Raw genomic sequence first — 27193 nt, forward strand, 5'->3', positions numbered from 1 at the left:
GAGGGAGAACATACAGGGAGGAGGGTAAGCTCCCTAATGAAATACAGGTGGTCCTCACAAAGCCCTCCGGGAAACCTACCTGCTCCCCTTCCCCCACCCTCCCTAGCTCCAAGGCTGCCATTCTTTCTTCCCAGGACTGCCTAATTTAAAGAATGAGGGTTTCTCAGCTGCTGGGCTTGCCAGAGGAATCCCAAGGCAATCAAATCGGCCAGCCCTCCATAACCATATATAAAGACCTCCAGACCCCCCCCACCCCGCCACCCAGATCCAAGAAAACAGTTCCTATTTTTAAAAGCCTCCTTGAGAAGATGCAATCCCTAATCTCTGTTGGTTATAATTTCCCCTGTGCTGGTTCTCCTGAATGTCTAATCCAAGTCCTTCCTGCCTCACCTTCAGCTCTTTCTCTCCTGTTTGATTGCCACACGCATCAGGGGAAAATTGGCCTCTGTGCTCCCAAGGACAATGCACTGATTTAAAGACTGATTCAGTGTTCGCCAGCCCACTCCCACTTACAAGGTTACAGTAAAAGCAGAGAGCTGATGCACGCTTCCTCCTCTCCCCTCTCAGCATGTGCTTCTGTGGCCCACCACCCTGGCCCCTGCCAACTGACTCCGATCACAATTCAAGACAGTTCCTTCTAACCCGTGAGACCAGCTGATGGCCAAGTGAAGAACAACATGACAACCGGAAGGTCTTGAAGGGCCCTTAGAACTCTAAGACTCACACTTCCCTGCCCATTCAGTTCATACAGCCCCAAGAATGAGATCTGGGCAAGAATAGGACCAAGGTGCTTCGATCAGGTCAGGGGGCAAGGAGAAGACTAACACCCAGGGAAAAGCAGCCACGCCAACCAAGCGTGTCTTCCCCCTGGGACCCAGAGCCAGGAGCTCAGAATAGGGAAGCCGATGGTGCATCTACACTAAACATAAAGCAAAAGGGCATAGAACAGGCCTTTCTTAATACATCTACCCTGGACCACTCCAAGAACCTGACACTCGAAACCCAGTGCTGGCCAGATATTGCATTACATGGGGTGACTAGTAACAAGATGCTGGTCAAGGGACGAGTCAGGAGGTCCATGTGCCTGTAAAGGGAAGTTCAACCCCACATGCCAGCCAGGATCCATGTGGATGCAAAACAGGTTCTCAGGACACATCCCACCAGGCTCAAAGTTATCTTAGACACAGACACACACCCCTGCTCTAAAGATGTTGTCCTATATCCAAGAAATCTATCTGTCCTGAGCTTTGCCCAAAGCTTCATTGCATCTGAAGAGATCACGTGTTCTCCACACCCTGAAGGAAGAGTCCCAGTTCCCCAGCGCCTTCCAAGAGACTCATTCACTGCTCACAACGTTCTCTCTTAGCGCTGGGGATACAACGATGAGGGAAAATAACTACACGGTCCCACCCTCCAGGATCCTGTAGGCAAATCCCAACATAGGAACTACTCTGAAAGATGTATGGGAGAAAAGACAGAATCAATCTTATTGCACACCAAATAAGGTGTCAAGTTTCCAAGTGCACACAAAGACCTTAACTCTCAAAGCAGAAAGATCCAGCTGCAATAGCCAACTGCAGCTCACTTGCCTCAAAACCCTGTGAAAATTAACTTCTCAGCCTTTCACTTCCCCATTACAAATTAGGGGCAATAATAAATGCTATGGATAAAGATGAGCCAAGCCTTGGTGGTGCAGGTATAGTCAGTCATCCCCTTTCTGCCTCTGCCCCTTGAGTTACAAGTCTTGACTCTGTTGCCTGAGTCACCTCCTTCCTCTTGAATAACCTCCCTTTATCTTTCCCTCATCCCCACAGCAATCTCCCCATTCTAGCAAAAAAAAAAAAAAAACCCTTTCTGGGACCCCTTATACTCATAATCTATATCAACAAAAATCCTCCGGACTGCCCAAGGGATTTTTTCAAATAAGCGATGTCTCTGACGTATCTTGTTTCACTTTATCATCCATGAACCAGCTAAAGCTTCTTGATAGGTGTGAATAATGTCTCTAAACTTGGTTTTTAATTTAAAAATAAGGAGGGAAATCATCAAAGAAAGTGGTAGCTTTAACGAGGCAGGAAAAGTGAGGGTAAGCCATTCAAAATGACTGAAAACAGCACCTCTTTTTCTTCTTTGAAACTAGGTATGCTATTTCTGTTTATGCAAACCCTAAGATGAGTATATTCCCCTTCCAAAAATTTTTTGTACTGATTTAATTCTCCAAAGATCTGTGACTCAAGCGTTACTCATGCCTCTAACTGAATCCATTCTTTGACCCCACAGACAAACTGGTGATGCTCATACATTATTTCATTCATAAAGTGTTGCTGGAATACATATGATAAATGCCAAAAAAATATCTCCCGTTGGCCCAGGAACAAATACAGTTAAACCCTATTCACAGTTTCCCTAGGGGGCCTATCCCTACCAGCCTGTGTTTTAAATGCTAAGGGATTTTTTTTTTACTTTTTTATTGTTATGTTAATCACCATACATTACATCATTAGTTTTTGATGTAGTGTTCCGTGATTCATTGTTTGTGCATAACACCCAGTGCTCCATGCAGAACGTGCCCTCTTTAATACCCATCACCAGGCTAACCCATCCCCCCACCCCCTCCCCTCTAAAACCCTCAGTTTGTTTTTCAGAGTCCATCGTCTCTCGTGGTTCGTCTCCCCCTCCGATTTCCCCCCCTTCATTCTTCCCCTCCTACTATCTTCTTCTTTTTTTTTTTTTTCCTTAACATATATTGTAAATGCTAAGGGATTTAGATGGAGTAAGACCATGAACTAGACATTTGGACAACACAGCCTTGGACAATACATGATGGTCTCATCTTCCAGGGCCTGCCATGTCCCAACCTTATTCATTCACATCCACTGTGGGCACATCCTCTAGAAGTGATTTCCATACACCATTTTCTGTGTCCCCAACCACCAGCAGCTTCCTATCACTTTTTCGGCACCCCTTTACCCCTCTGCTAAGCACCTCTCAGGGAGGCTGAAAAGGAGCTCTGTGAAGTCAGGCCTATGGAGAAAGGCCCACTCTGCACACCTAACAGATGTTCAGCTCATAACTCCCATCCCTTAAAGAAGGGCAGGATGGACATCCCTCTAAAACAAAGGTCCCTCCGTTCTTTTCCAGACTTTTCGTCCTCATGGGGTCTTGCCCTGTGCTCATTTGTCTCTTCTTCTCATGCATTTTTCTAACCCATCATAACGAAGCATTAATATTCCTAAAGCCTTTTGTTTCCTTCCTTCCTCAGCTGAAGAACCTGGCTGAAGATTGTTTATTCCTTCCTGATCCCTTTTCCTATCCTCTAAGAGGGAAGAAGTGAGATGATCCAGGTAATTGGGCCTCAGAGTCAAGACAAAGGAGGACAAAGGAGGGCAAAGTCTTCCTGAGTCATCACATCCTCCATCCCAGGTCTAGCCCAGCGCCATGGGTTACTCACAAGTCTCCCCAAAGGTAGACCTGGACTCAATCTGTCCTGATAATGGGCTGCACCTCCAGGCACTCGCCAAGGTCACAACGGGCAGAGTCCATGCAGAGGTCCACCCCCAAGGGAGTCTGAGGAATGGTGAAGGATCTGGGGATGGAATCTTCCCGTTTGCCTCTCTGTTTCTCCTCTCTTGGCCTCCTCTAGGAGACTATCTAGAGAATTCTAGAGAATATGCTCCAAGGATGTAAATTCTCTTTGGTCAAGAAGTGTGAGGAAGACTGCTTTAATGTTTAATGAAAGGACAGGCAGTGGGTTAGCACGTCCCACCAGATCTTTCTGGGAAATTGGAGGGAGATGTTCTCTCTGCTTCACTCCAATTTCCCAACAAGTGAGTTAATTCCTGGTGCTACCCCTCCAGCTCAACCCCCACTTTTCTTCTTTAGAATCCAGGCTCTGTCTCTATGCCTGTAGTCCTGACCCCAAGCCACCATCCTTGTTTGTGTTCAGCACTAACTCCCCAGTCCCACCTTCTTCCTGTGTCTTCTCGCCACCCCTTCAATCTCTCCTTCTCCTACAGAGCAGGCACATCACCTGTGGTCACGTCCTGACTTGGACGCCCCCCCCAACCCCGCCATCCTCACCTCTCCATACTCCTGTCCATCTCCTCACTTTCCACATGTCGTTGGCATTCCCTAATCCTTCCTCACAAGATCTATCGTCTGACATGCCCAATTTCTTGGCGACACTCCCATCTATTCTCATCTAGGGTCTGTCTATTCCAAACACTACGATCCACACGCGCCGTTCCTGGTCTCGGGCACACTGAGCCCGCTGCACCTGTCTCGGCCCCCAGCACTGTGGGGTGTAAGGCTCTTTGATCTCCCAGGCCTCCCAGCTCCTCCGCCCTTGCCTGTGATTTCTGTGCTCTGCCACTCACTCCAAAATCTTGGTATGTTCGCTCCTTCGCCATCAGGCCCTCTCTTCCCTTCCTCTAGATTTCATTCTCCAGATCTCTTTACTTCCCCCCACCCCAGCCCTTTAGTCCAGATCTCTCCTGCTTCCCAAATCTTCAGTCCATAGGACCTGTTCTTCTGAATCTCCTCCCACCCCATCCATGCAGAGCCAGATTCCTGTCCGGAATGACCTGCTGGTCCTTCCCTTTGCCATGTTCACCTCCAGACATCTGAGGAGCTTCCTGCTCTACCACATACCTATATCTGCTTCACTTCCAGGCCTGGGGCTCCATGCATGCACCACTGACTTTAAAGCTGGGGGGCCCCAATTGGGCCCTGCTGATCCCCTGGCACTGAGGGACATGGGGATGGCCTGGCAACCAGGCTCCCTAATCTTCACAGACACCACAGAGAACCTGGTCCATAAAAGAGCAGATACTCTAGGCCAGAGGCCAAAGAGTTAGAAGACAGACCCTTCAAGCATCAATGATTCTGGTCACAGGTCCAGGGGCTCGAGAACGTCGATTGTGCCTAATATTAGGAGTAAAGGGGATTTCTTTGTCCTTTAACTACCTCAGCTCCACTTCCCACTCAGCCTGAAAGAAGCCTAGAGGTAAACATCGTAGGTAGACTCTGTAACAGCAAGAGAAGAACAGTCTTCATCTTTTACAAAGCATCAGTTTACACAGAAATTGTGACCAGGAGCATCTCCATCCCAGGGACAGGGGGCCTCTGTCTGACGAAGTGTGCGCCGTTGTCCTTATCAACATAGGACTGGCCCTTCTCAAGGCCATCCTAGCTAGCATTCAGTCCCCACACTGAACACAGGCTCCAGGGGAAGCATTTTACTTTGAGTAACAGGAAGTAGCTGGATTTCCACAGTTCTCCCTCATGCTATCCATCAAAGAGTCTAAGAAACAGCATTAACAGGAGGCATCATGATGATAAAAATATTTTTAATTCTTTATCTCATTTTATCATCAGAACTCTCCTAGATTGTGGAAAGAGTGATGATCATCCTCCGCCTTTTACAAAAGGAAAACCTTGATCAAGGACAGTCAACGGCTTGCCCAAAGTCATCAGCCGGGAAGCAGCGGGCTGCTTGACTTCTGCCGCCTCCGTGGGCAGGCGTCCACAGATGGTGTGCACTGAGAGCAGGGCATCCCGTGACACTGGTCTGAGACCTTCCCCACAAGTCTCTTCCCTGCCCTTGTGATCGAGGGGTGGTGCCCCAAGGGCAGGACAGGAGGGTGTGGAATGGCCACGGGTGGAGGGCAGCGCTGCAGGCTAAGAAGATGGAGAGTGGCGCCTGGTGAGGGTGGGGGAGCCCCCCACCCCGTGGTCTCCCCTCAGTGGCTCATTCTCCCTTTAGTCACCAAAGGTCAAAGCAGAGGAAACCAATGTCCAGATAAATAAGATGCTTCACTCCGGGTCAGTCAGCCAGTCATTCACAGAGCTGCGCCCAGTCCCGGGCTCTCTGACTGCCACTTGAGGGCTCTTTTTATGCGACTATGGGGTCACCCCAGTGGGGTCTCCATGCAGAGTGTGGGGAAGGGGACGGTATGCTTAGTCTTCAGTCATCACTGAAAATGAGAAAATCAAAAGGATCAAGTAGCTTCGTCCTGGAATCACTGAATGCTCAAAATGGAAAGAGATTTTAAAATAATTAAGTTTCATTTTTAATCTTATTGCATTAGTAGAATTTTTATAATATAATCTTATTACTTTTATAAATTAAAAAAAAACTAGTCTGAAGATTAAATTGATAATGCTAAGTGGGTGAATGTTTGCTCTTTATTTTGTATATTTCTGTAGTCTATAATTTTTGTCAACCCTCTCATCTGTAATTACATAGATTAGTAAATTCATGCCCATAAAAATTAAATTACTTATCCAATATTACAAAAATAGACTAACTGCTGTGGTCCGATTGGAAAAATACAGACTTTAAAGTCAGGATTGACCAAGGTTTGAATCCCAGCTCTGCAACTTACTGTGTGATGCTGAGCACCTAAACGAACCTCTCTGAGGCTCAGATTGCCTGTTCCTTTCAGAATTCACACAAGTAAGAACACCTGCCTTGTGGGGCCATTACAAGGAGTAAATGAGACAAAGGAGGTGAAAACCATCTGTTTCTACAGAAGGTTCTTGCTCAAGTCACTAACGGCTTCCTCATCATCAGATTCAAGAGGCTCACTTCACCTTTCTGCAGCATTTCACACCAAACCCATCTTCGTTCTCTAGAACGTTCACTCCCCTGCTTTCCATGGCGCACGGGCCTCTCCTCCTATTTCTCGTCCCTCCTTCTCTGCCCCCTTTGCCGGGCCTCCTTCCCACATATCAGGGTCCCAAAAAGCAGTGGTTATCAGGCCACCAGTCAAAATGTCAGCAGCATTTCATACCATTAAATAGAAGAGAAGAGAAATGGTAGCATAGGGTAAGACAGGATGGGGCAGAACACAATAAAGCAGAAAACACCAGAAGGCATCAGCCTCTAATAAGACCCTGTATCATTTCCTGAAATGTTGTTCCAGTTAAACGTACAGGTATTTGTGTAGACATGTGTGTTCTCCGTTGTAAGAAAAAATAAATTGATTTCCTCTGTGGGTTGTGGTCAAACACACTGCCCTCAAGTGTGCATGGCTTCTCTTCTCTTCTATTTTCTCCCTAAATTATCTGAAAAGACACTGTAGCACAGATTACCGAGTAGGAGCTGAACACTCCCTATCCGCACCTGACAGCCAGCCTGGTATATTCAGCAACCTTGAAATAACCACCCCTCCAGGACTCACAGGCATTTCAATGATAAGATGTACAAATCTGAACTTAAATTTCCCTGTAAAACTTCTGCTCTTCACGATCTACTAATCTGCTTCATGGTAGCACCACCCACCCACTCACTTATTAGTTTATTTATGCTGCAAATCCATGAAGAGGTACCACGTGTCACGAGATGTGCTAGGCACCGGGAACAGAGAGATACTGAAGACACCGTATCTGCCCTCAGTAAAGTCACAGTCAGAGACAAAAACCAAACAGAGTCACAAAACAAAGTGGCCCAAATGGGGAGAAACACGCAGCATGTACAGTAATAGAGAATGTGGGCAGACTAACCCCCTCCGAGGGTGTGAGGAGGTTTGCTAGAGCCACGGAAATAAGCTGTAGAAAGGAGGAACAGTTGCTCACCAGAGCGAAAGAAGAGGTTGGGTCAGGGAGTGTGTGCGTGCAAGGGCATGCGTGTGTGCATGCAAGGGCATGTGTGTGTGCGTGCAAGGGCGTGTGTGCATGCGAGGGCATGCGTGTGCATGCAAGGGCATGTGTGTGTGTGCAAGGGAGTGTGTGCGTGCAAGGGCATGCGTGTGTGCGTGTGTGCACCCATGCGTGTTGGGGAAAGTAGGGGAGAACAGTGCTCTAAGAGAGGCCAGCATAAGTTACACCCAAACCCCTCGTGTGTGTGTGTGAGAAACTACGAGAAATGAGCGGTCGCTGACGCCCAGAGTCCCGGCGGGGGGTGACAGCCTGTGGCTGGAAGACCAGATCCGGGAGACCTTCCTCTGTCATGTCCAAGGCCTTCGATGTTAATCCCGCAGGAGATGCCGAGGCAGGGAAGGGTTTTAAGTAAGGGAGAACTGTGATTTGATGTACATTTCAGAGAGATCGTTCCGGCTGCCGCGCGGTAGATCATTTCCAGAGGGCGCGGTGCGGAGGCTTTAGGCCCTCACCGAGGGAAGTCCTAACAGAGGTCTGCACCCCAGTCATAGAACTGGCTACACACAGTAAATTGAAAGGACAAGACTGATTTGATAGAAAACAGCACGAGGGAGACAGGGCTGGCCATCGGGTCACCTGCGCTAGAAGCCTGGATTCCGCCGTGATGCCTTCCCTCAGCATGTGCTCGGTGTCCCATCAGCTGCTGTGCTGTGTGAGTCCTGGCTCGTGGGCAGGCCTATTGGAATATTTTCATAATCCCTCACTTGTCTATCTGCACCTGGCCCTTTCCCTTCCACCATCTGCCACACGGCCGACAGAGCAGTGGTGATTTTTCTGGAAGGAAAACCCGTAGCCCAGAGAAGAGCCTAAAGGCCATCTACAATGTGATTCCTCCCCTCTTTTCAGCTTCATTTACTCTCATTCTCCACCCACTTCCGGCCTTATGTTGCACAATGCCAAAATACTTATAATTCCCTAAACACACACACACACACACACACACATAAACCCAAAAACTGTTCTGGTTATGCCTTGGTGTGCGCTGTTCCATCTTTCTGGAACGCCCTTCCCTTCTCCCGCTCCCACATCTGCCTGGAAACTGCTCCTCCTCCTTAAAGACTTAGGCCCTTCACCTCCTTTTCTGTAAGATCTTCCCCAACATCCACCTCAACCCCCGCAGACTGGAGCCCACCAGCCTCAGACAGTGACTGCGCCTGCACACACCCCTTTAGAGCACAGAGCACACGGCGCTGCCCTCGCTGTGTGCACGTCCGTGTCCTGCTGGACCGCAAGCACCGGGAGCCCCTTGTATCTTGTCAGTCTGTACAGGACCCGGCAGGTGGTAGTTACTCAATATATGTTTGCTGGGGGGGAAATGGATAAACAATGGGCTAGAACAGGTCTCTGTCTCCCTAGCCTAGGGACTGTTCCAGAATGCCACACTTGTTTATTTTTTATAATGGAAATATTACACGGGAACCCTTAAAATGAGACCTGAGAACTTGAGACTTTTCCTGCTGTTCTACCTCAAAGTGGTATCGAAACAGTCAGCTTTGTCCAGGGCTCCAGTCTCTACGTGCTGTCTACTGAATGGGTCCTGTTAGAAGGGTCCCAGAAGCTTACCCTCAACCCAGTTTAAACAAAACTAATCTTCCTCTGTCTCAAAATACTACACCTCACGAAAAGATTCCATGGTTCAGCATTTTCCAGATCAATCTCTCAAACTGAGAGCAACGTCTACCCTTTCTCCCTTTCACCTCCCACAGCCACCACCAACCAGAGCACCCCCTTTCTGTTCCCAATGCCGCCACCCCAGCTCAGAACTGCTTGACTTCATTCCTGCATTTCTATAATTATCTTTTAATAGATCTCCTTAGAATAAGCTTTTAAAATTATTTTTTAATTGCTCAGCACAGAAGCACATGATCACTGTAAAAACAAATTAAGTATATTATATAAACAATTAGAGTCCCCCTCCTTTATGACTTAATTCTCACTCCCACCCCGGAACTCGTAATTTTCCAAGCTGAACATGGATCTGAATAACAGGAGCACTCATCAAGTGTCCACCATGCGCCATGCACTATTCAAAGAACCTTAAATAGATTGATTTATTTCCTTATGTTATACAACCCTAGGGGATATGTATGATTATTATTATCTTTATTCTCCACACAGGGAGAATAAAATACTGAGAGGTTAAGCACTTTGTCCAAAGTCACACGGCCAGTAAGTAGCAGTTCATATACTTAAACACACATTTACATGTAGATGAAACATAACCTAGGCACATATATTGTTTTAGGTTTCTTTCCTATTTTATACAAAAAGGATAATAGCATGTGTACTTTCTTTGTATTTTCATTTAACAATACATCTTGGTTATCTTTCCAAGTTGGTATATATAAATTTACCTCATTCTTTTTAATTGTTACATGTTATCACAAAGTACAGATATAGTATAATTTATTTAACAAATTCCCTATTGATGGATATTTAGGTTGCTTGCCATTTTTCTCTACTGGAAACAATGACTTGATTCACATCTATGCACATAAATTACGGTGCTCATGTGTGACTAGACATATAGCATGGGTTTATGGAAATAGCACCACTGGTGTTTCAATTTTTAATTTTGATACATTCTGCCAAAATATCTGCAAGACGGCTGCCCCAATTTACATTTTCACTAACAATAAATGAAGGTGCCTATTTCCCCAAACACTTGCCAACACTGGATGTGATCCATCATTTTAATTTTTAACAATCTGATACTTTTTAAAAATTTTAAAAAATTTTAACAATCTTTGATATTTTTAAAAAATTATTTATTTTGAGAGAGAGAGAGCGCACGCATATGTGTGAACGCATACAAGCGGGAGGGGCAGAGGGAGAAGGAGAGAGAATCTCAAGCAGACTCCACGCTCAGTGCGGAGCCAGGCACGGGGCTCGATCTCAGGACCCTGAGATCATGACCTGAGCTGAAGCAAAGAGTCAGATGCTTAACCAACTGGGCCACCCAGGCGCCCCGAGTCTTTGATACTTTTTAACGATCTCAGGTCTCTTTGTTGCTTTAACTTGTATTTCTCCAAATCCAAATGCCATTGACCATGTTTTCAGATGTTTAATAGATAACTGTTTCTTCTGAGAATTCCTACTTATATACTTTGTCTACTTTTCTTTTGGATTGTTTAGCTTTTTATGTGTATTTATTAGGTATTTTGCATGTTACCCATGTAATACTTAGCTATATGTGTTGTAAATAAATTGTCCCCAGACTGTAACTTACTTTTATATTTTGTCTATGGTATTTACATTTATATCATTTAAAAAAATTCAAGCAGTAAAACTTGTCAGTCCTTTCTTTCATGGATTCTGGGTTTTGTGTCTGGCTTAGGAAGGTTAAACATATTTTTACGTGTTAAATGTAAATATTATTAAACACTATTTTTCTATAGTGTTGAACAATTTCTTTTGCTCTGTTTTGTTTATAAAATGTAGTACTTCAGTCCAGCTGAAATTTATTTTTGCCTATGGTATGAGGGAGGGCTCAACCTATCCCATGCCAACTGGCAAATAGATAATCTATTATTTTAATACCATGCATTAAACAGTCCAGGCCTCAGTCAGTGATTAGAAACATAGTATACGATATAGTGTATGATTCTTCATACACTATATTCATACACCAAATTCATACACTAAATTTCCACATCGGTTTGTGACCATGGTCTCTCTCCTATTCCATTGAACTGTTTGTGTAATCCTGGACAACACTTCAATGTTTTCATTGCTATAATTTTAAAGTAACTTAGGATAGCTGGAATACCATCTCCCCAACCTCCCCAACCCTGTGTGTTAAGAATAAATAAAAAATAAAAAATAAATATATATATATGGCTATTCTTGACTTTCTCTTCTAAGGGAATGTTAGGATCAATGGATCAAGTTCCATAAAAATAAAATATTGGGGGGACCTGGGTGGTGCAGTCAGTTAGGCATTTGACTCTTAACTTCAGCTCTGGTCATGATCTCACAGTGGGCTCCACTCAGCATGGAGTCTGCTTCTGCTCCTCCCACTGCTTGTGCTTTCTCTTGTTCTCTCTCTCTCTCTCTCTCAAATAAATAAATAAATAAATAAATCTTCAAAAACAAAAATAAATAAAATATTGGGATTTAGCATGGGATTGCACTGAATGTACAGATTAAGTGGGAGAAAGAATTAACACCTTTGTCATTGTGAATCTGATGGTTAATCTTTAAACAATAATTCAATCACATAACATCCTGTTACAAAATTTTTCTCACTGACATTGGGTTAAAGATAAAACTCTGCAGAGGTGCTGAGCTACTCTGGGTGGCTCAGTCAGTTAAGCATGCGACTCCTGATTTTGGCTCAAGACATGATCTCAGGGTTGTGAGATTGAGACCGGCATCAGGCTCCGTACTGGGTGTGGAACCTGCTTAAGATTCTCTCTCCCCTCTCCCTTTGTCCCTCTGCCCCTCCCCACTCTCTCTCTCTCTCTTAAAAAAACAAAAACAAAAACCAAAAACTTCTTCAGTGTCTGGTATTCAAGTCCTACCCTCTCAAATTTAGTTTAAAACCACCTCACCAAGTGAATTTCCCTTTATTCTCATCCTTAAAGTTTTTCAAACAGAATAGTGTATTTACTGAATCCCAAATAACCCTTTGTCACTCTTGCTAGACAGCCATGCGAGTAGGAGAAGTGGTAGCAGAGATCTGAACTTAAGGGCAAAACGAGAGGATTTCTATGCCTAAGTAACCTATGGCAGGGCACCCGGGGGGCTCAGTCGGTTAAGTGTCTGCCTTCGGCTCAGGTCATGATCCCAGGGTCCTGGGATCGAGTCCCACATCGGGCTCCCTGCTCAGTGCGGAGCTGCTGCTCCCTCTCCCTGCCACTCCTCCTGCTTGTGTGCGCTCTCTCTCTCTCTCTCTCTCTCTCCCAAATAAATAAATAAAATCTTAAAAAAATAAATAACCTATGGCAACATACTGTTGTCTCAGCACTCATATGTCAGAGAACTTTGTGTCGAACAAAGCAACAGATCATGGGATTTGAAACCCGAAGGGACCTTACTGGCGCCCAAACTCTCCACTGTTTCCTGCAGCGTCTCTTACAGACGAGATGCATATTAGAGGGGATGAGGAACGGTCAGAAGAACCTGTATAATATCACCTGACGACGCAAGACTGAAATTAAACTGAACTCTGTTTTACGTGTGTGTTTGAGACACGGAGGAGTCAGGAGCCAGTTTGGCCAAGAAGCTGCGAGGGGCTGCATTTCAGCAAAGCCACCACACCGAGGAGGCAGAGGACCGGGAATGGCGCGGGGTCGGGGCGGCCGCACGAGGGTAGCAGAGAGCAGGCTGAACGCGGCGCTCGGGGTAGGAGTGATCAAGGAGTTGGAACCTTGGAACCGAAACTCCAGACCCAGGTAGCACTTTCTGTTCAGACAATGGGCACCAAGCAAGAGTCTACGGTCCACCCAGGCAGCCAGAGACAATCCCCCACACCTCTGCTCCAGGTGAAGGGGGCACAGAGAGAGAGAACTAACATGTGCTGAGTTCTTAGATCCGATCGGTGTTTCACATGAATATGAACATCCTCACTCTTCACCACAAGCCAACGGGGACAGTCCATGGTAACGTCTAACCTCTAACAAGTGAAAAGACTGATCTCAAAGGCAGTGGCCCAGCTGGTCCATCTTCAAGCACAGGGGAGCCCAACTTCAAAATCCACACTTTCTCCCTCACACGCTGCGTCTTCAGTGAGTCAGGAATGGTTCCTGAAACTTGCTTAACCTTCTTAGAGCAGGACACACAGGCACTCTGCCCAGTGCTAGCCAGGGCTCACATGAGTGGGGTGAAAACACCCAAGTGCGTCTGCCTCCGTTTCTGGCTCACCCACAGGAACACGAGGAAGCCCTGGGGTGCGATCTGGTGGCAAATCTCAGCAGGTGTCACCGGCGAGGGAATACTACTCTTAATGGTAGCAAGCTCTGGAATTTTAGGGCTTACGAAGGTATTAGAACCAAAATGGACCAGAAGTGACCATGAATTAGCCAAAGAGACAGTTTAAATCAAGAACAGCAGAAAAACAGGGCGCCTGGGTGGCTCAGTCGGTGAAGCGTCCACCTTCAGCTCAGGTCATGATCCCAGGGTCCTGGGATCGAGCCCCGTATCGGGCTCCCTGCTCGGCGGGAAGCCTGCTTCTCCCTCTCCCTCTGCCTGCCATTCCCCCTGCTTGTGCTCTGCTCGCTCTCTCTAATAAATAAAATCTTAAAAAAATAATAAAATAAAATAAAAATGGTCAAGCCTCTTGAAAAAAAAAAAAGAACAGCAGGAAAACATACAAGAGAGCCAGCAGGAGCATGAGATGCTCGTAACCATCAGACAAGGCCTTACTCACCTACCAGCACCTGTTCTGAACCTAAGTAAAGAGGATCCTCTAAGTAAAGAGGATCAGAGAAGAGGTTCCATTGAGAAAAGAATGGGCAGGAAGTTAGGAGTTAGGACACATTCACCTGACACCTGGGAGGTTGAGGGGCAAGTTACTAACAGTCTCAGAGCCTCCAGAAGATACTACATCGAGGCTGGTGAAGAGAAAGAGACATTTTCTTTCATGAACCAGTGGGAAACAGGTTAAATGACAGAGGGAGATTGCTTGGGGCACAAGAAAAAAGTTCTTGATTGTAAAGTCAAAGAATGTGGGCACTCTCTCTCGTGCGATGAGTGAGAATTTTTTTTTTTAAGATTTTTAAAAAAATTTATTCATTTGAGAGAGAGAGAGAGCACGGGAGCACAAGTAGCAGAGAGGGGCAGAGGGGGAGGGAGAAGCAGACTCCCTGCTGAGTGGGGGCCCTGCCAAGAGGCTCCATCCCAGGACCCCTAGATCCCAGGACTCTGGGATCATGACCTGAGCCAAGGTAGCCACTTAACCGACTGAGCCACCCGGGCACCCCTAGAGAGTGTTCTCTTTCATGCATTTATGCAAACATTTAATAAGCACCTACTGCGTGCCAGACGTTATTATGCACGATATCCTTAGGCTACTGGCAATAGCTTTGATCCAGGTTGACAGATCTTCCCTATCTTGTGGAGCTTCTGTCTACCAGGAGAAGCGGCACAGATAACGAATACACAAACCAAAGACACATGATTAAGATTGTAGCCGAAAATGAGAGGTGTTTGCAAGGCAGTGGGAAGGCCTCCCAGGAGAGGTGACACTGAAGCAAAGATGTGCATGCAAGAGCAGCTTCCTACAGAGCAGAGGGGGAAGGTTCTGGCTCAGGAGGGCCAGCCAGCTAGCTAGAAGGCTTGGGTGTGTTAGGGACAGATACTCAAGGGGGAATCCTGTGGCCATCAGGTTACAGGGTGTCAGAGCTAAGAAAGGGCCAGACTGCGCAGGGCTTTATAAATAATAAACATTTAGCAATCATTGCAGAGAAAAAGTCAAGAAAACTACTTACTGAAGGATTCGGTTGTATTTTGCTTTTAAAACTTAACCCAACAGTATTCTACTGAGCTACTTACACATGGGGTTCTCTAACGAGTCAGCGGGGTCTCTGTGAGGAGACACGGACTGCGGCGTGTTGTTTCTCAGGACTGTCGGGGTCTGGGCATCATCTGGGGGCACTTGCTAACAGTGAGGCTGGGAATCTTTATTATGAGTTTACAGAACCAGAATCTCCTGAGTATCTGTGTTATTTGTAACAGGTGGATATGCTGGTTTGCTGGAATGACTGGGCATTTTGGAGACACAGCTAAATTAGGATCTCAGCTCTGCCAGGTAATGTGTGACTCAAAGGAAGTTATCACATTTCCTGAGACTCATTTTTCTCATCTGAAATATGGGAATAATTCTACCTACAAGTCATATGCGAAGACTAAATGATAGAGCATCTGCACAGTAAGCCCTCTATGAATGTTGAATGAATAAATGTATGCATGAATATATGAACCCTATGCATGAAGGAAAAGCTAAATAAACACGTTCACTCTTGGCAATGCCTGCTCTTTTGAGTCTGCAATGTTCCCTACCACCAGCAGAGAGCCCAGCATCTCAGAGAGCGGAGGTGGGGTCCTGGGCAGAAACCAACCTCCACACTGTCTCCTACTTAGCCTTTCTTCTGTCTTTTCTGTTCATCTGGCCTAGCCCTTCTGAATCACACTACCCCCCACCCCTTCCCACCTCTCCCCTCCCCCTAAACCATAAAATAACTCTGCTTTCCTTCCCCTCCAGTCTGCCCTGGAGATGACCCCCAGCTGGTTGCCAGGGAGATGCTCTGAGTAACAGGTGCCAGGAGGCAACTATCTGTTGACCAACCATCCCAGTGTATCCAGGACTTTCCCAATCTTAGCACTGAAAGTTCTGGAAAGTGCCTCAGTCCCTGGAAAGCCAGGACAGCTGGTCATGGTACCTACCCCCTTCCTCTACACAAGTTCTTGTCTCCGAAGCACTGTCTGCTGTGGGGGGAGGGGGGGGGCTACTGATGGCTGGCTGGGTCCTAAAGCTGTGTTCTGGGTGTTATCTCTACTCTGCCCACGGGATCAGACAAGCCCACACTCAGTGGGTCCTACTCAATGTCACGGTACTGGATCTGTGGTCTCCAGAAGGGTCAGCCTTCTGAATCAAATGACATGTGTCCGCCAGTCCATCCATCCACTACTGTCACAGTTATCGCTCTAAAATGCAAATCCAGCACTGACATTTCCCTGTTTAAAACCCTCCATTGGCTCCTGGTCTGCAGAATTAGGAGCTATCTCTGGCATAAATTCCTTTCACAATCTAGTGACAACCGGCGGGGCTGCTTCTAGCTTTCCTGCTTTTGCATACACTCTCCCCTCTTTTGTTAATGCCTTCATCCTTTTTGTACCTGGTTGACTCCCAGTTATTCCTTAACGTTTCCCACAAATGTAATCTCTGCCTCTTCCGTGAGTCTACAGGCCATATTTGGAATTGCACCACAGTATTTATCACATGGTGTAGCAATTATGTGCTTACATGCCTATTTTCCCTACTGGACTCTGAGCTCCTTAAAGGTTAGTTTCAGACTTGCTCATCTCAAGAGCCCAGCACCAGACACTGACATTTTGTTGTAGCATTTTTTAACATTCACTCCTATCTTATGATTCTAAAAAGCAAACCATTACTGCCAGGCTAGTCTTAATTACCAAGTATTTCACATCCCTGAATATTATTCTATCCCTGACTTTTGTATATTTCCTTACAGATAAAATAAGGCTCAAAACTGGGCTGGAGATTGGAGATGGGGTTAAGAACATCCACTGATCATTTTATTTTGTAATTGAAAAAAATAAAACCTGGGGGTTTACAGATTTTTTTTTTTTTTATAGATTGCAACAAAACAGCTGGGTCAAAACACCCAATTTCAACTAGCATTGTGCATGGCACATAAAAACTCCATAGCTACAAATGAACGAATGAAAGAATGACCAGAAAGTTCTATTCTTGGACATACGATCTCTTGTGTTCTTATATCCACGCAAGTATGTCCACCAGGTGTGAGTACAAAATGACAGCACGCTATCTTAATTTTGTTTGTATTAACAAATAGACCAGAATGCCGTTGCTCAGAAATTTTCTAGAACTCCTCTTCGGGAACTGCCTTAAGAACCACCATATTTGTCAAACTGTAAGTCATCTACTATCACCCCACAGCCAAATCCTGTTTTTGTATTACCCAACACGAGCCACCACTTACCCATAAGGCTTGGATCCTAAGGGCAATCGGCTATTTTCAAAATTAAAAGCCATCCTCAAAGGATGAAAATTTCCACAACTGAAGATATGCAAAAGGATGTGGCAAGCTCTCAAGTCAATTCCAAGAATGACAAAAATGTATCTTGAATAAGTGGTTGGAAATACGTGTACACGTGTATTAGAATCATTCAACTTATTTTGGACACATTGTATCTACTTGAACGCATACATAACTGCAGGGAATATGCCAGTGAAATGTGGTTGGTTATATACATGTATGTACTTCTGAAGAAAAATGGTTCGTCAAGCCTCTGTGTTTATAAATATGCTGTTTCAGCTAAATGCAGTAGAATTAACTGAGAATCTACTAATTTTCTGTTTCGACACTAAGCACTGGGAATAACAAGATTCGTGAAATATCACTGCTACCCTCAAAGAGCTCACAGTTAGCGAAGAGAAACACAGACAAACCCTTGCGCCACCACGAAAGAAGGATAACAGGGGGAGGTTATATTTCCTATAGTGGTAGCTCCTAGCAAGGAGTGATTATCTCTGACTAGAAAACTTCACAGAGTCAGCGGCACCTAATCAAAGTTTGGATAGATAAACACAAGCGCCAGTTTCATCAGGCTTAATGAGATGGGCAATCCAGGTATAGGAAACAGTATGTGCAAAGACACTGAGGCATGAAACAACACAGTGTGTTTGGGGAATTACAAGCCATTTAATATTGTGGAGCACAGAATGCAAGGAGAAGGAAGCCGGGATATTCGTTGGAGAGGCTGTAAATACCCATGTAACCGAAAATGGATATTTTTGTTCGCAGGTGATTATGTGTGTCTACTGTCTTTCCGAAATACATCAATCAGCCTGTCGCTGAAACAAAGTGGCACACACACTTATTGCATGATTTTATATTTGCCTGAATTTATCACAAAGACTATCCCCAGTCTCAGCTCATATTTGTTCCATCCCCGATGACTTGCACCTTGCGCTCATTCCCCTCTGTGCTTGGGTTGTCCTGCTCCATTTCCCCTTGCACTGCCTCCTCCCAGATTGATCTGCGTCCTCCCACAGTCTCTCAGGTCATCCTCCTCTCTAATGTCAAGCAATGCCTCTTCCCTCCTGCAGAACAAAGCTCAAATGACCTCTTCTATCTAACAAGTCTCCTGGCTCAACCCGGGCGCTGAACACTTAGGCTCTGGGCTAAGACAGATCTGGTGTATCTGAAATCTGGATCTCTCTGCCACACCTCTGTGCTCTTGGGCCAGTCATTTGGCGTCTCCAGGCTTTATCTCCACCTGAGGCTCAGACACGATCACACTTGTCTGTACAGCAGGCATAAGGCACGCTGTCCAGAAAGCTTGGGAGCACCCCAAGGAATACTAACTGGAAAGAACTTTGTGTAACATCTAGCATATCGTTGGCCTTTAACAGTTACTGTTAATCATAAATTCAAATTGTCTAGCGATTTTCATGCCTAAGTCATATATATACCTAGGGTGATTTCATGGACAGGTACTGACCTTGACTTTATCTGCTGTTCTGATATGTTGTGGGAGACATGGTTGCTGGGCAAATTTAATGCCAACAATGTCCCCCCTGCCCGAGGTGGGGGGGTTGGAATTCAGTAAGTCTGGGAAGGAAGAGGAGGCTTTTCAGTTTGTTTCTTTCTATAGTTTGATTATTTTAACTTTTAAATACATTCATGTTTTTAAAGTGTCAGTGGGGTTTCTGGGTGGGGAGATTTGGGCTTTTTTGTTGGTGTATTTGTTTGGTTTCTATTTTGTACCACTATTTAGTAAACAAACAAAAACCCTAAACTAATAATACACTCTTGGGAAACTCAGTATTTTAGAAGTCATTCCAGTCAGATTTAGTTAGGATTTTAGGAAAGTGTTGATCAGAAAGTATTTGTTGGCAGAAAGAGGAATGAGCACAGGCTTTAAGCTCAAGGGGGCCTTAACTAGTAGATTCAGACCCACTACTGACAAATGACATAATGTCGTTAAGCCTTTGTTTCCTCATATTTGTAAGGCAGCTAATAATTCCAACCACCTTCAAGTACTTTCCAGTCCCTCAATGAGATGCTCTGCACGTATAGTACCCAGTGCCAAATGTGGCAAACGTCGGATTCTCAAATGGTACCTGTGATCATATTTATCATATGTATGTTGCTGTCCTAGTTGCTAGCTCATAGCAGGTTAGAATGAAGATGCTGGCTCAAATTGACAATTAAATTGGGGTTGGTATTAGGATTAATAGTTAGAGTCTGTAATAGATTAGGGTTAGGATTGAAATTAGAATTCAATTAAGGTTAGAATTAAAATGCACACAGAGGTGATTATTAAGGATGGGGTTAATTAAAACTGGATAATGGAAGAAGGAAGCAGTATGAGGAGTACTGGTTTAGTTGGGTTGGAAAATTAAAGAGAAAAGCAATGTGGAAACCCATGTAGAATTCACTGATAAAGGAAAAGTCATAGAGACGAGAAGGATTAGAGCCCAGAGCAGAACTGAGCCCAGTCTTCCGAGCTGTTTCCTACAGGTGCAGTCATCCCCCTCCTGGATGAATGATACCTAGTATTCACCGGGCTCGGCTGAGGCCCCCTCCCATCCTGAGCAGGAGCAGGACCAGCACGGGGAAAGGAATGCCCAGGGCCCACACAGCTGCATCCAGCCCAGCACCGCATTCCACACCCCCAGCTCCCTAGGCTGTTGCTGAGTGGACAGGAGCATCCAGGAGCCAAAACCCGCCTTCTCTCCAATCTCCTTCTCGGCTTCCCCCCGACACCCAGCCTCCACTGTAGCCACCAGCTCTTTAATCCCACAGACAACCTACTCCACACTTTGTGCAAGTCTCTTGGAAAGGCGTATTGTGTGTCACAGCATTTTAGAGTGGAAAGTAACCACAGAGATCACAATCCAACATGGATACTTCTATCTTACCTATTTAAATGATGGGGATAATCCTTGTAGGTCAGTCTTGCTTTGCAAAAACTCTACTCGTAGTGAATAGGAGTGAGATGCCGGGTGTTCATGCATGTACAAAGGGCATTAGAATGATTACAGGCAAGGAGTTATTCCCAATAGAGACATCCACATCTGCAGGAGAAGCTACCCTTTCACTCAGAGACACGCAGGAGTGAGCAATTCCTCAATCTGTACACTGCTCAGAAGTACTGACAATGATTCTCCTTATTCCTCCTGCTCCCGAGGGGATTATCTGCCTCCCTATCCAGCGTGGGTAACCCCTTTACTGTGCACCTGTGTGATCGTAGGAAGTCAACTTCTCCGAGCCTCATCTTCTTCATCCATTCAACAAGGGGCATTGATTAGGTAATCTTGAAGGTTGCTTACGACTCTAATACTCTTTCATTCTATAATTCTAAAAGCCAATGTCTGCTTCCTATTCCCAGGGCCTAAAGTGCTGTCAAACTGATGCTGATGATGCAGAAAAGGGAAAAGGAGCCAGTAGGAAAAGAGCATTCCAGAGTCTCATTTGCTAGCTCTTAATAGTCTCTCCAAAACAGCTCTCCCTCTCCTCCCACCCTTGATCCTCCTCCTGTGCGGTTACAGTAGAGGGTGGGGCGCGACCAGCAGGCCTTACAGCATTACGTGAGGACAGGCAGAAGGGGATCACGGCAGAGCAGCAGACAGAAAAGATGATTAGTTAGAGGAGCTCGGGACCTAATCCCCTATCCTGCTGTCCCATCCCGCCCAGCTCCTCTCACTCCTGCAACAGTGACCTGTCCTCTCTTAAGCCTGCTCCGATGATCTCTAAGGCTTCTTCTACCTCCTAAGGTAATACTCTTTAGCCATCAAGACCCTTTAGCTAGGAGAGCCTGATCCTTCCCTTCTGAAGCCCCATTCTCTCTGAAAACACACCCACTCCTTCTTTCTCTCTGTAGGACTAAATTCATACCACCTGGTCCCACCACTGTCAGAAAGCCTGATCTTCCTCTCTGGCCTCTCTCTCTTGCATCCTGGTCTGTACAGCCTTCAACCACACTCCCCCCTCCATTTTAATCTCTCAGAGATTTTAAGACATCAGGGAGCCCCAGGGAAGAGAATGTTTTGGAGTCACTGAAATATAGGAAAGCAAGCAGGTCAGACAGCCCAAGGTGGCCAAAAACTTCTGCAAGTAATTCTAAATAACTACCCAGACGCTCAGAAAACACGCAAGAGGCAGGCAGAGCTCTTCCCCCAGAGACCACAGACAGATTCTAGAAACAGAGAAAACAGTGGGGCAGCATTCTGACCATCCTGAAGGAACCTCCCAGAGAATATTCGTTGGCCTCTCCATCAGTGACTAACACTGATACAGAGCTTTCCCGATTACAGAGTACTTCCCACATCCTTGTCCTTGAACTACGAGGTGGCAGACAGTTAAGTCCATCACAGAGGGCCGAGAAAGCCTGTCAGAGAAGGGGAAAGATGAACCAAACACGAAGGATTCTCATGGTGAGGCACAGTCTCACTGCAGAAAGGGGACTGGTGTAGAGGTTAGAAGACATGCACCCAAATCCATCATGCAGGGACAAAGCATGGGCTCACAGGACTGGAAGATACTTCAGAGATCATATTGCCCCACGTCCTAACCACCACTTGCGTTTTCTACTATTAACTGTCAGTGTAACCTTAGATGGGCAGTTAAGCCCCTATCACCTCAGCTGCCACCTGTATAATAAGGGGTTGTACCAAATGTTTGTAAAGAATCCTTATATACCTAAAATTCTTTGATTCAGAGAGCCTAAGATTTAGGAATGTATACCCAAAAGCTAAGGTTGAGCAAAACTGACTTCAAGGACTCCCTTTCTGAGATGTACCAAGAGTCTTCCAGAAATACACAGATCACACAGAACAGCAAACCCCAGGGCCTTGGGACTCTTGACCTAAAAGCAAGTGCAAAGGCCCTGCTTCTCTCATTCATCTTATATCTGGCCTCAGGGACAAGCGCTGCTTTAGCCACAGAGGCATGGCTCCTTAAAGATGGCATCTTCTCGCGGGTCTGCAGATCAGACCATTGGGTCTGCAGATCAGACCATTCACCCAAGAGTCTTACTTACTAGAACTTGAGAAGAAAGAACAAGTTCCTCTGGAAGATTAAGAAAGAAGAAAAAATACTGGGGGGAAGGGCTGTGAGCAAAGGGAGGATAAGGAGGATTAAGGGGGAAAACTACAGAGTTGCTTTGTAGGCTGTTTGGTTGGGCAAGAGTCTGAAGTGGAATCAGGTTTTAGAAGGGGAGTCATTTCTTAAACAAGGGATTGAGGAAAACATTGATTCCCACGGCCTGGGGGTTTGCTGAAAGAAGCCTTTCAAGGGAAGTTGCCTGGGGCCACACATTGTTGCTGGACAGATAACCCGGGGCTCTTGGGTCAGAGGAGCTAGGGATGTGTGTGTTTAGGAGAACCGCTCAGGGTAACTGGCTACCCATGGGGAGATGTCGCTGGGCAACACTCTTGATAGGGGGCCCGGGGCTCATGGGGTTCCCCAGTTGCCAAAGGAGGGAGGGCGGGGCTGGAGGGCCTCGGGCTAGTGGGCACGCCCTTGCCCAGGCCTGCAGCGGCCGCTCCCGCCAGCTGGCCCAAGGCCCTGCCCGGGTCCCCTCCCTCCACCCAAGCCTAAGAGGGGTGCGCGCCGGGCCCCGCTGCTGAGCCAGCTCCCTCCCTCGGCTCCACACCCGCGCCCGGCTGGCGGAGCTCCCGGGGGAGAAGCTGGAAGGCGCCACGAGGGCGCGGAGGGGGTGTGGGAGGCGGGGGGCGTGGGGAATGCGGCAGCTCGGCCCCCCGCGACCGGCCCAGCCCCCCGTCGCCCCCCTCCACCTCCAACCGAATGGTTTGCTCCGAGCGCCCTATTTAATGCCCGCGACTGCAGCGGCGCCGGCTCCCTCCCGCTCCCGCCTCGGCCCCGAGCTCCGAAGCGGCTCGGGGCGCCCTGTCGGTCAGCGTCGTCGCCCACCCCCCGCCCAGCCCCCGCCCCCGGGGACCCAGGCTCGCCGGCGCGCAGCGGGGAGCCGGCCGGGACGCGCCATGGGGGGCCCCTCCGCCCTGCCCCTGCTGCTGCTCCTGGCCTGCTGCGGGGCGCCCGGCGGGGCCAACCTCTCCCAGGACGGTGAGTGGGGGGGGGGGGGGGGCGGCGCCGGGGGGGGGGGCGGGGGCGGGGGCTGCGACCGCAGCGGGGCGGGCAGCCCGCGGGCGTTGTCCGGGAGCGGGGTTCGGTCGCCGCGGCCGCTGCACCGGGCGGCGCTGCCCGGGCATCCGCGGCGGTGCGGGGCCGGGGTGGCCGGCGGCGCGCCCGCTGAACGCCGCGCTGTGTGCGTGTGCGCCGGGCTCGCTCGGCCGTGCCGCTGTCCGGGTGCGTGTCTGGGTGTGCGCGTCTGTGTCGGTGCTTCTGTGTCAGGATCTGTGTGTGTGTCTGTGTCAGTGTGTGTTGGGGGCGGAGTGAGATCTGTCGCCGCTTCAGTAAGGGCGTGTGTCGGGGGTTCGTGTATGTGTCTGAGGGGTTGGATAGCCAGTGCAACCCCCCAAACTGCTGCATGCAAACACCGCTGCCCACCCCCCGCCCGCCCCCACCCGCGGCGCAGCTCCGAGTGGGCAGGGAAGGGGGCCTGGGTGAGGCTGCCGAGGGGGGCGTGGGCAAGGGGGGGGCTTCTCCTTGGAGCAAAACAACAACACAGGGCGGGGGGCCCCAGGATGGCAGTATCCCTAGCGGTGGCAGCAGCTGGGAAAAGAAGCCCAGACAGGAGCGGAGGAGGTGGGGGAAGGTTGGGCAAAAGGAAGGATCAAGATATTTGGGAAGGAGGATGCCCAGAAAACCCAAAGCTGTCTTGGGCTAAGCACTGATTTTGCCAGATTAGGGGTGGGGTAGCTCGCCTGGTCCCCTTTGCCCCAGGTGGGAACTCAAGCCTTCTTGGGTCTGTAAGCGAAGAGACAAGGAAGAGAGTGGGGGGAGCAGGGAGGCGGGGCCAGGGCGAGGGGACTTGGGGAAGAGCCCCTCCCGCCCTGGACCCAGCTATGTAGGTCAGCGCTGTGGGGGCCCCTCGGTTTTCTTAAAGGCTGCTGACGGTTCATGGGGTGGCGGGGGACAGTTTGTAGGGAGCCCAGGAAGAGAGCCACGGCTCAGAGCCTCAGGTCCCCTGAGGCGGGAGGGCAGGCAGTGGAGGGACTAACGGAATGCATCCTCAGTCTTCTCCGCCCAGTCAGAGGAGGGCTGGGCGGCGTTAGGGGGAGAGGGGACAGGACCTCTGCGGAGCAAAGGGATGTGGGGAGAGTGAGAGGGAGGGTGGTGGCTATGCCCGGACAGATGCCAACGAAAAACAGAAAGAACCGCAAGGGAGGAGAAAGGGGAGGCGGCTCCTGGGCTATGGACCCAGTGGCCAGCAGGGATGGGCACAGGGCCAGGGCGGGGCGGGGGTGGAGAGGGGAGGGGTTGAAACTGGGGAGGATGATGTAAAGAATTTCATTGGAAGAAAACAGGCGAAGAGTCAGGGTGCTGGAGGAATCACTGCTCCATCTCCCCTGACCTCCTCCCCCCCAGCCCTGTTTCCATCATGATAAAGGAGCTTCAGTTGGTATGAGGACGCTGGGGATCCCCTCTCTATAGCTGGCTGGCTGACTCCTTCCACGCTGTACCCATCAGCACCCCAAAGGGAGTCCCCGCCCAAGTCACCACAGAGACAGCGGCCCCTCCCCTCCGTGGAATCCCCCTTCCCCAGAGGATTACACTCATGACCCTGCTCACTGAGGAGGTGAGGAGAGTCCCGAGGGCCAGCTAGGTATGTGGCAAGGAGAGACTGCTGGCTCTATGTGTCTCAGTAATGACCCTCTACCAGGCCTTGACTTTCATCCGCAGCCCCTGGCTTTCTCATCCCACTAGCTGTATTCAGCATAGACAGTGTGACCCAAACTGCACCTGTTCAGGAGTGGGGACAGACAGCCCCAGGCTGGGACCTACACAGAAGGAAGTCACCCCAGAAAGCTGGGAGCTCTTCAGCCCTAGGACATAAACATTGGAGAACAGAGTAAATCTGTATACTAGCCAAGTCTTTCTTCACCAAACACAGTATTTTGTCTTGGCCCTCAATCTGGGGGCCCAGCCCTTCCTCAGGTGTCAGGTTGAGAGGAAGAGAAACCCTCTGCCCTCACATTTATAAACACATCCCAGCAGTGCTGGGGGGAAAGAGTACAAGGCACTAACTTTGGAATGGAGAATTTCCAGAGGAGAGGTCAGGACGTCAAGGATGGGGAGGGAGGTCTGTTCCCAAGGAAGAGTCAAATGAAGCCTCATTTTCCTTGTAGAGTATTATCTGTCTAGATAGTAGACATACGTCTGATGTGCAATGTCCTGGGACTTACTGATGTACAAGACATACAGCCCCACACAGTCTTTCTCTAAATTAATTCCACCTCTTAGTTTCTGGACCTAAGAGGGCCAGCTCTGATGCGGGAGGTAGTCGCATAGATCTGAGGCTCATGGATGGTGGTCTTGATGACCATTCTGACCAGGATCATGCAGAAGGTGGGTCTGGTGCCCCTGATGTGGCCTGGGTCCCCCAGCAGGGAGCGAGGCAGTGCAGAGCCTACCTGGTGATGTTTGCCCAAAACAAGGAGATGTGGTGTGAAAGCGTGAGGACAACATTCCCTAACACAGGGATGCCTGAGTGGTCTATGGTGTGTGGTAGAGTGTGGTAGACTTCCAGGCAGAGGGAGGGAAACAAACAGCATGTGCTGCTGGGACATAGAGCTCCCCGGAGTAGAGCACGTTTGGAGGGTTCATAAGGCTGAAGAGGGACTGAGAGGCTGCAGAAGCGCGGGAAACGCTATGAGAACCAACCGTTCATGCTGTGGCTGGAGGCCCGGGACCCGTCTGCACATTCAGTTTGCCACCTGCTCCTTCCCTCTCACATTTCTCCACTGATCCTGGCGGAAGCTGGCAACTCCAGGTTTGGCAGATACAAGGCCTATGAACTTAATGTGTTCTCTGGTAATCTCTGGTAAGCAGCTCGGCATTCAACACTGTGACCAGCCTTCCTTGGGCTCTTTCTTCTGCTTCTCAAGTTGTTTCCCGCACCCTGTGAGCTGACCAAGTGTAGAGGATGGGTGGACAGCCTGACTCTGCTTCAGCCTGTAGCAATTTAACCTTGTACCGCACTGCCCGACACATGAATATCTTTCCCTTTCCAATGACCTTCTGTCCACTGTCGTCCATTCTTCAGCCCCTTGGCCAGGTGCCCAGTGTAGAGCTCATGCCCAATGTGCCGGAGAAGTCCAGAAAGCATTCACTCCAGAGCTGCCCACGGGTCTGCTTGGCAGGCCTCCTCCATCCCGTTTCTTCCTCCCTGCAGCTGTAACCGTTCTGTCCCTGTAACCGTGCTCTCCCCAGTGCAGCTGTAGCCCTTGGGAAGGATAGACGTGTGTTTCCTGGCACCGAGGACTTGAGGCCTTCAGAGCGACGCTGGTATGGCAGAGCTTCGTGAACTCCATGCAGAACCAGTCTGTCTGATGAGGGGCCCGAGCTGTGGCACGTCCCCTGGCCATCAGAGTCCCACCACAGCCTCTGCCCCAAGCTCTCCCCGGGGCTAGGCAGCACTGCTGGGCGAAGGAGTTTCTTTCAGGACCAGGATGGTGGTTTTCTCACTTTTAGTGTTGAAAATGTGAAATTCCTTTATCACATAAGTAAAACAGATCAAAGGAGAATTACCTGCTTGAAAGAGAGAAGACAGACCTGTGGCTCTTTCACCCTTCTTCCCGCCCCCCCCAAACAATCTTGACGCCTGGGCCCTCTGCTACATGCAGCTTGAGGTCCTCTGGTCTCACCCGACAGCAAGGGAGCTAGGCCGCTGC

At 48.3% G+C, this 27193-nt stretch overlaps 1 protein-coding gene and 1 long non-coding RNA gene across 3 annotated transcripts in view; one reads left to right on the forward strand and one right to left on the reverse strand.

The window, feature by feature from the left end:
• The window catches only part of LOC118013959, a 40451-nt gene that overhangs the window by 1214 nt on the left and 12044 nt on the right, over positions 1–27193 (reverse strand). The window lies entirely within an intron of this gene.
• CADM3 (cell adhesion molecule 3) overlaps positions 23247–27193 on the forward strand; it is a 30807-nt gene continuing 26860 nt past the window's right edge. For both annotated transcript variants that reach the window (XM_035009903.1, XM_035009904.1), the window contains exon 1: positions 23247–23462. In XM_035009903.1, coding sequence (XP_034865794.1) covers positions 23381–23462 — 82 coding nt within the window. In that variant the 5' untranslated portion in view covers positions 23247–23380. The remainder of the gene's footprint in view (positions 23463–27193) is intronic.

The sequence above is a fragment of the Mirounga leonina genome, unplaced genomic scaffold, assembly GCF_011800145.1.
Source record: "Mirounga leonina isolate KUSES-001 unplaced genomic scaffold, KU_Mleo_1.0 Mir_154, whole genome shotgun sequence".
In the NCBI taxonomy this organism is placed as follows: domain Eukaryota; kingdom Metazoa; phylum Chordata; class Mammalia; order Carnivora; family Phocidae; genus Mirounga; species Mirounga leonina.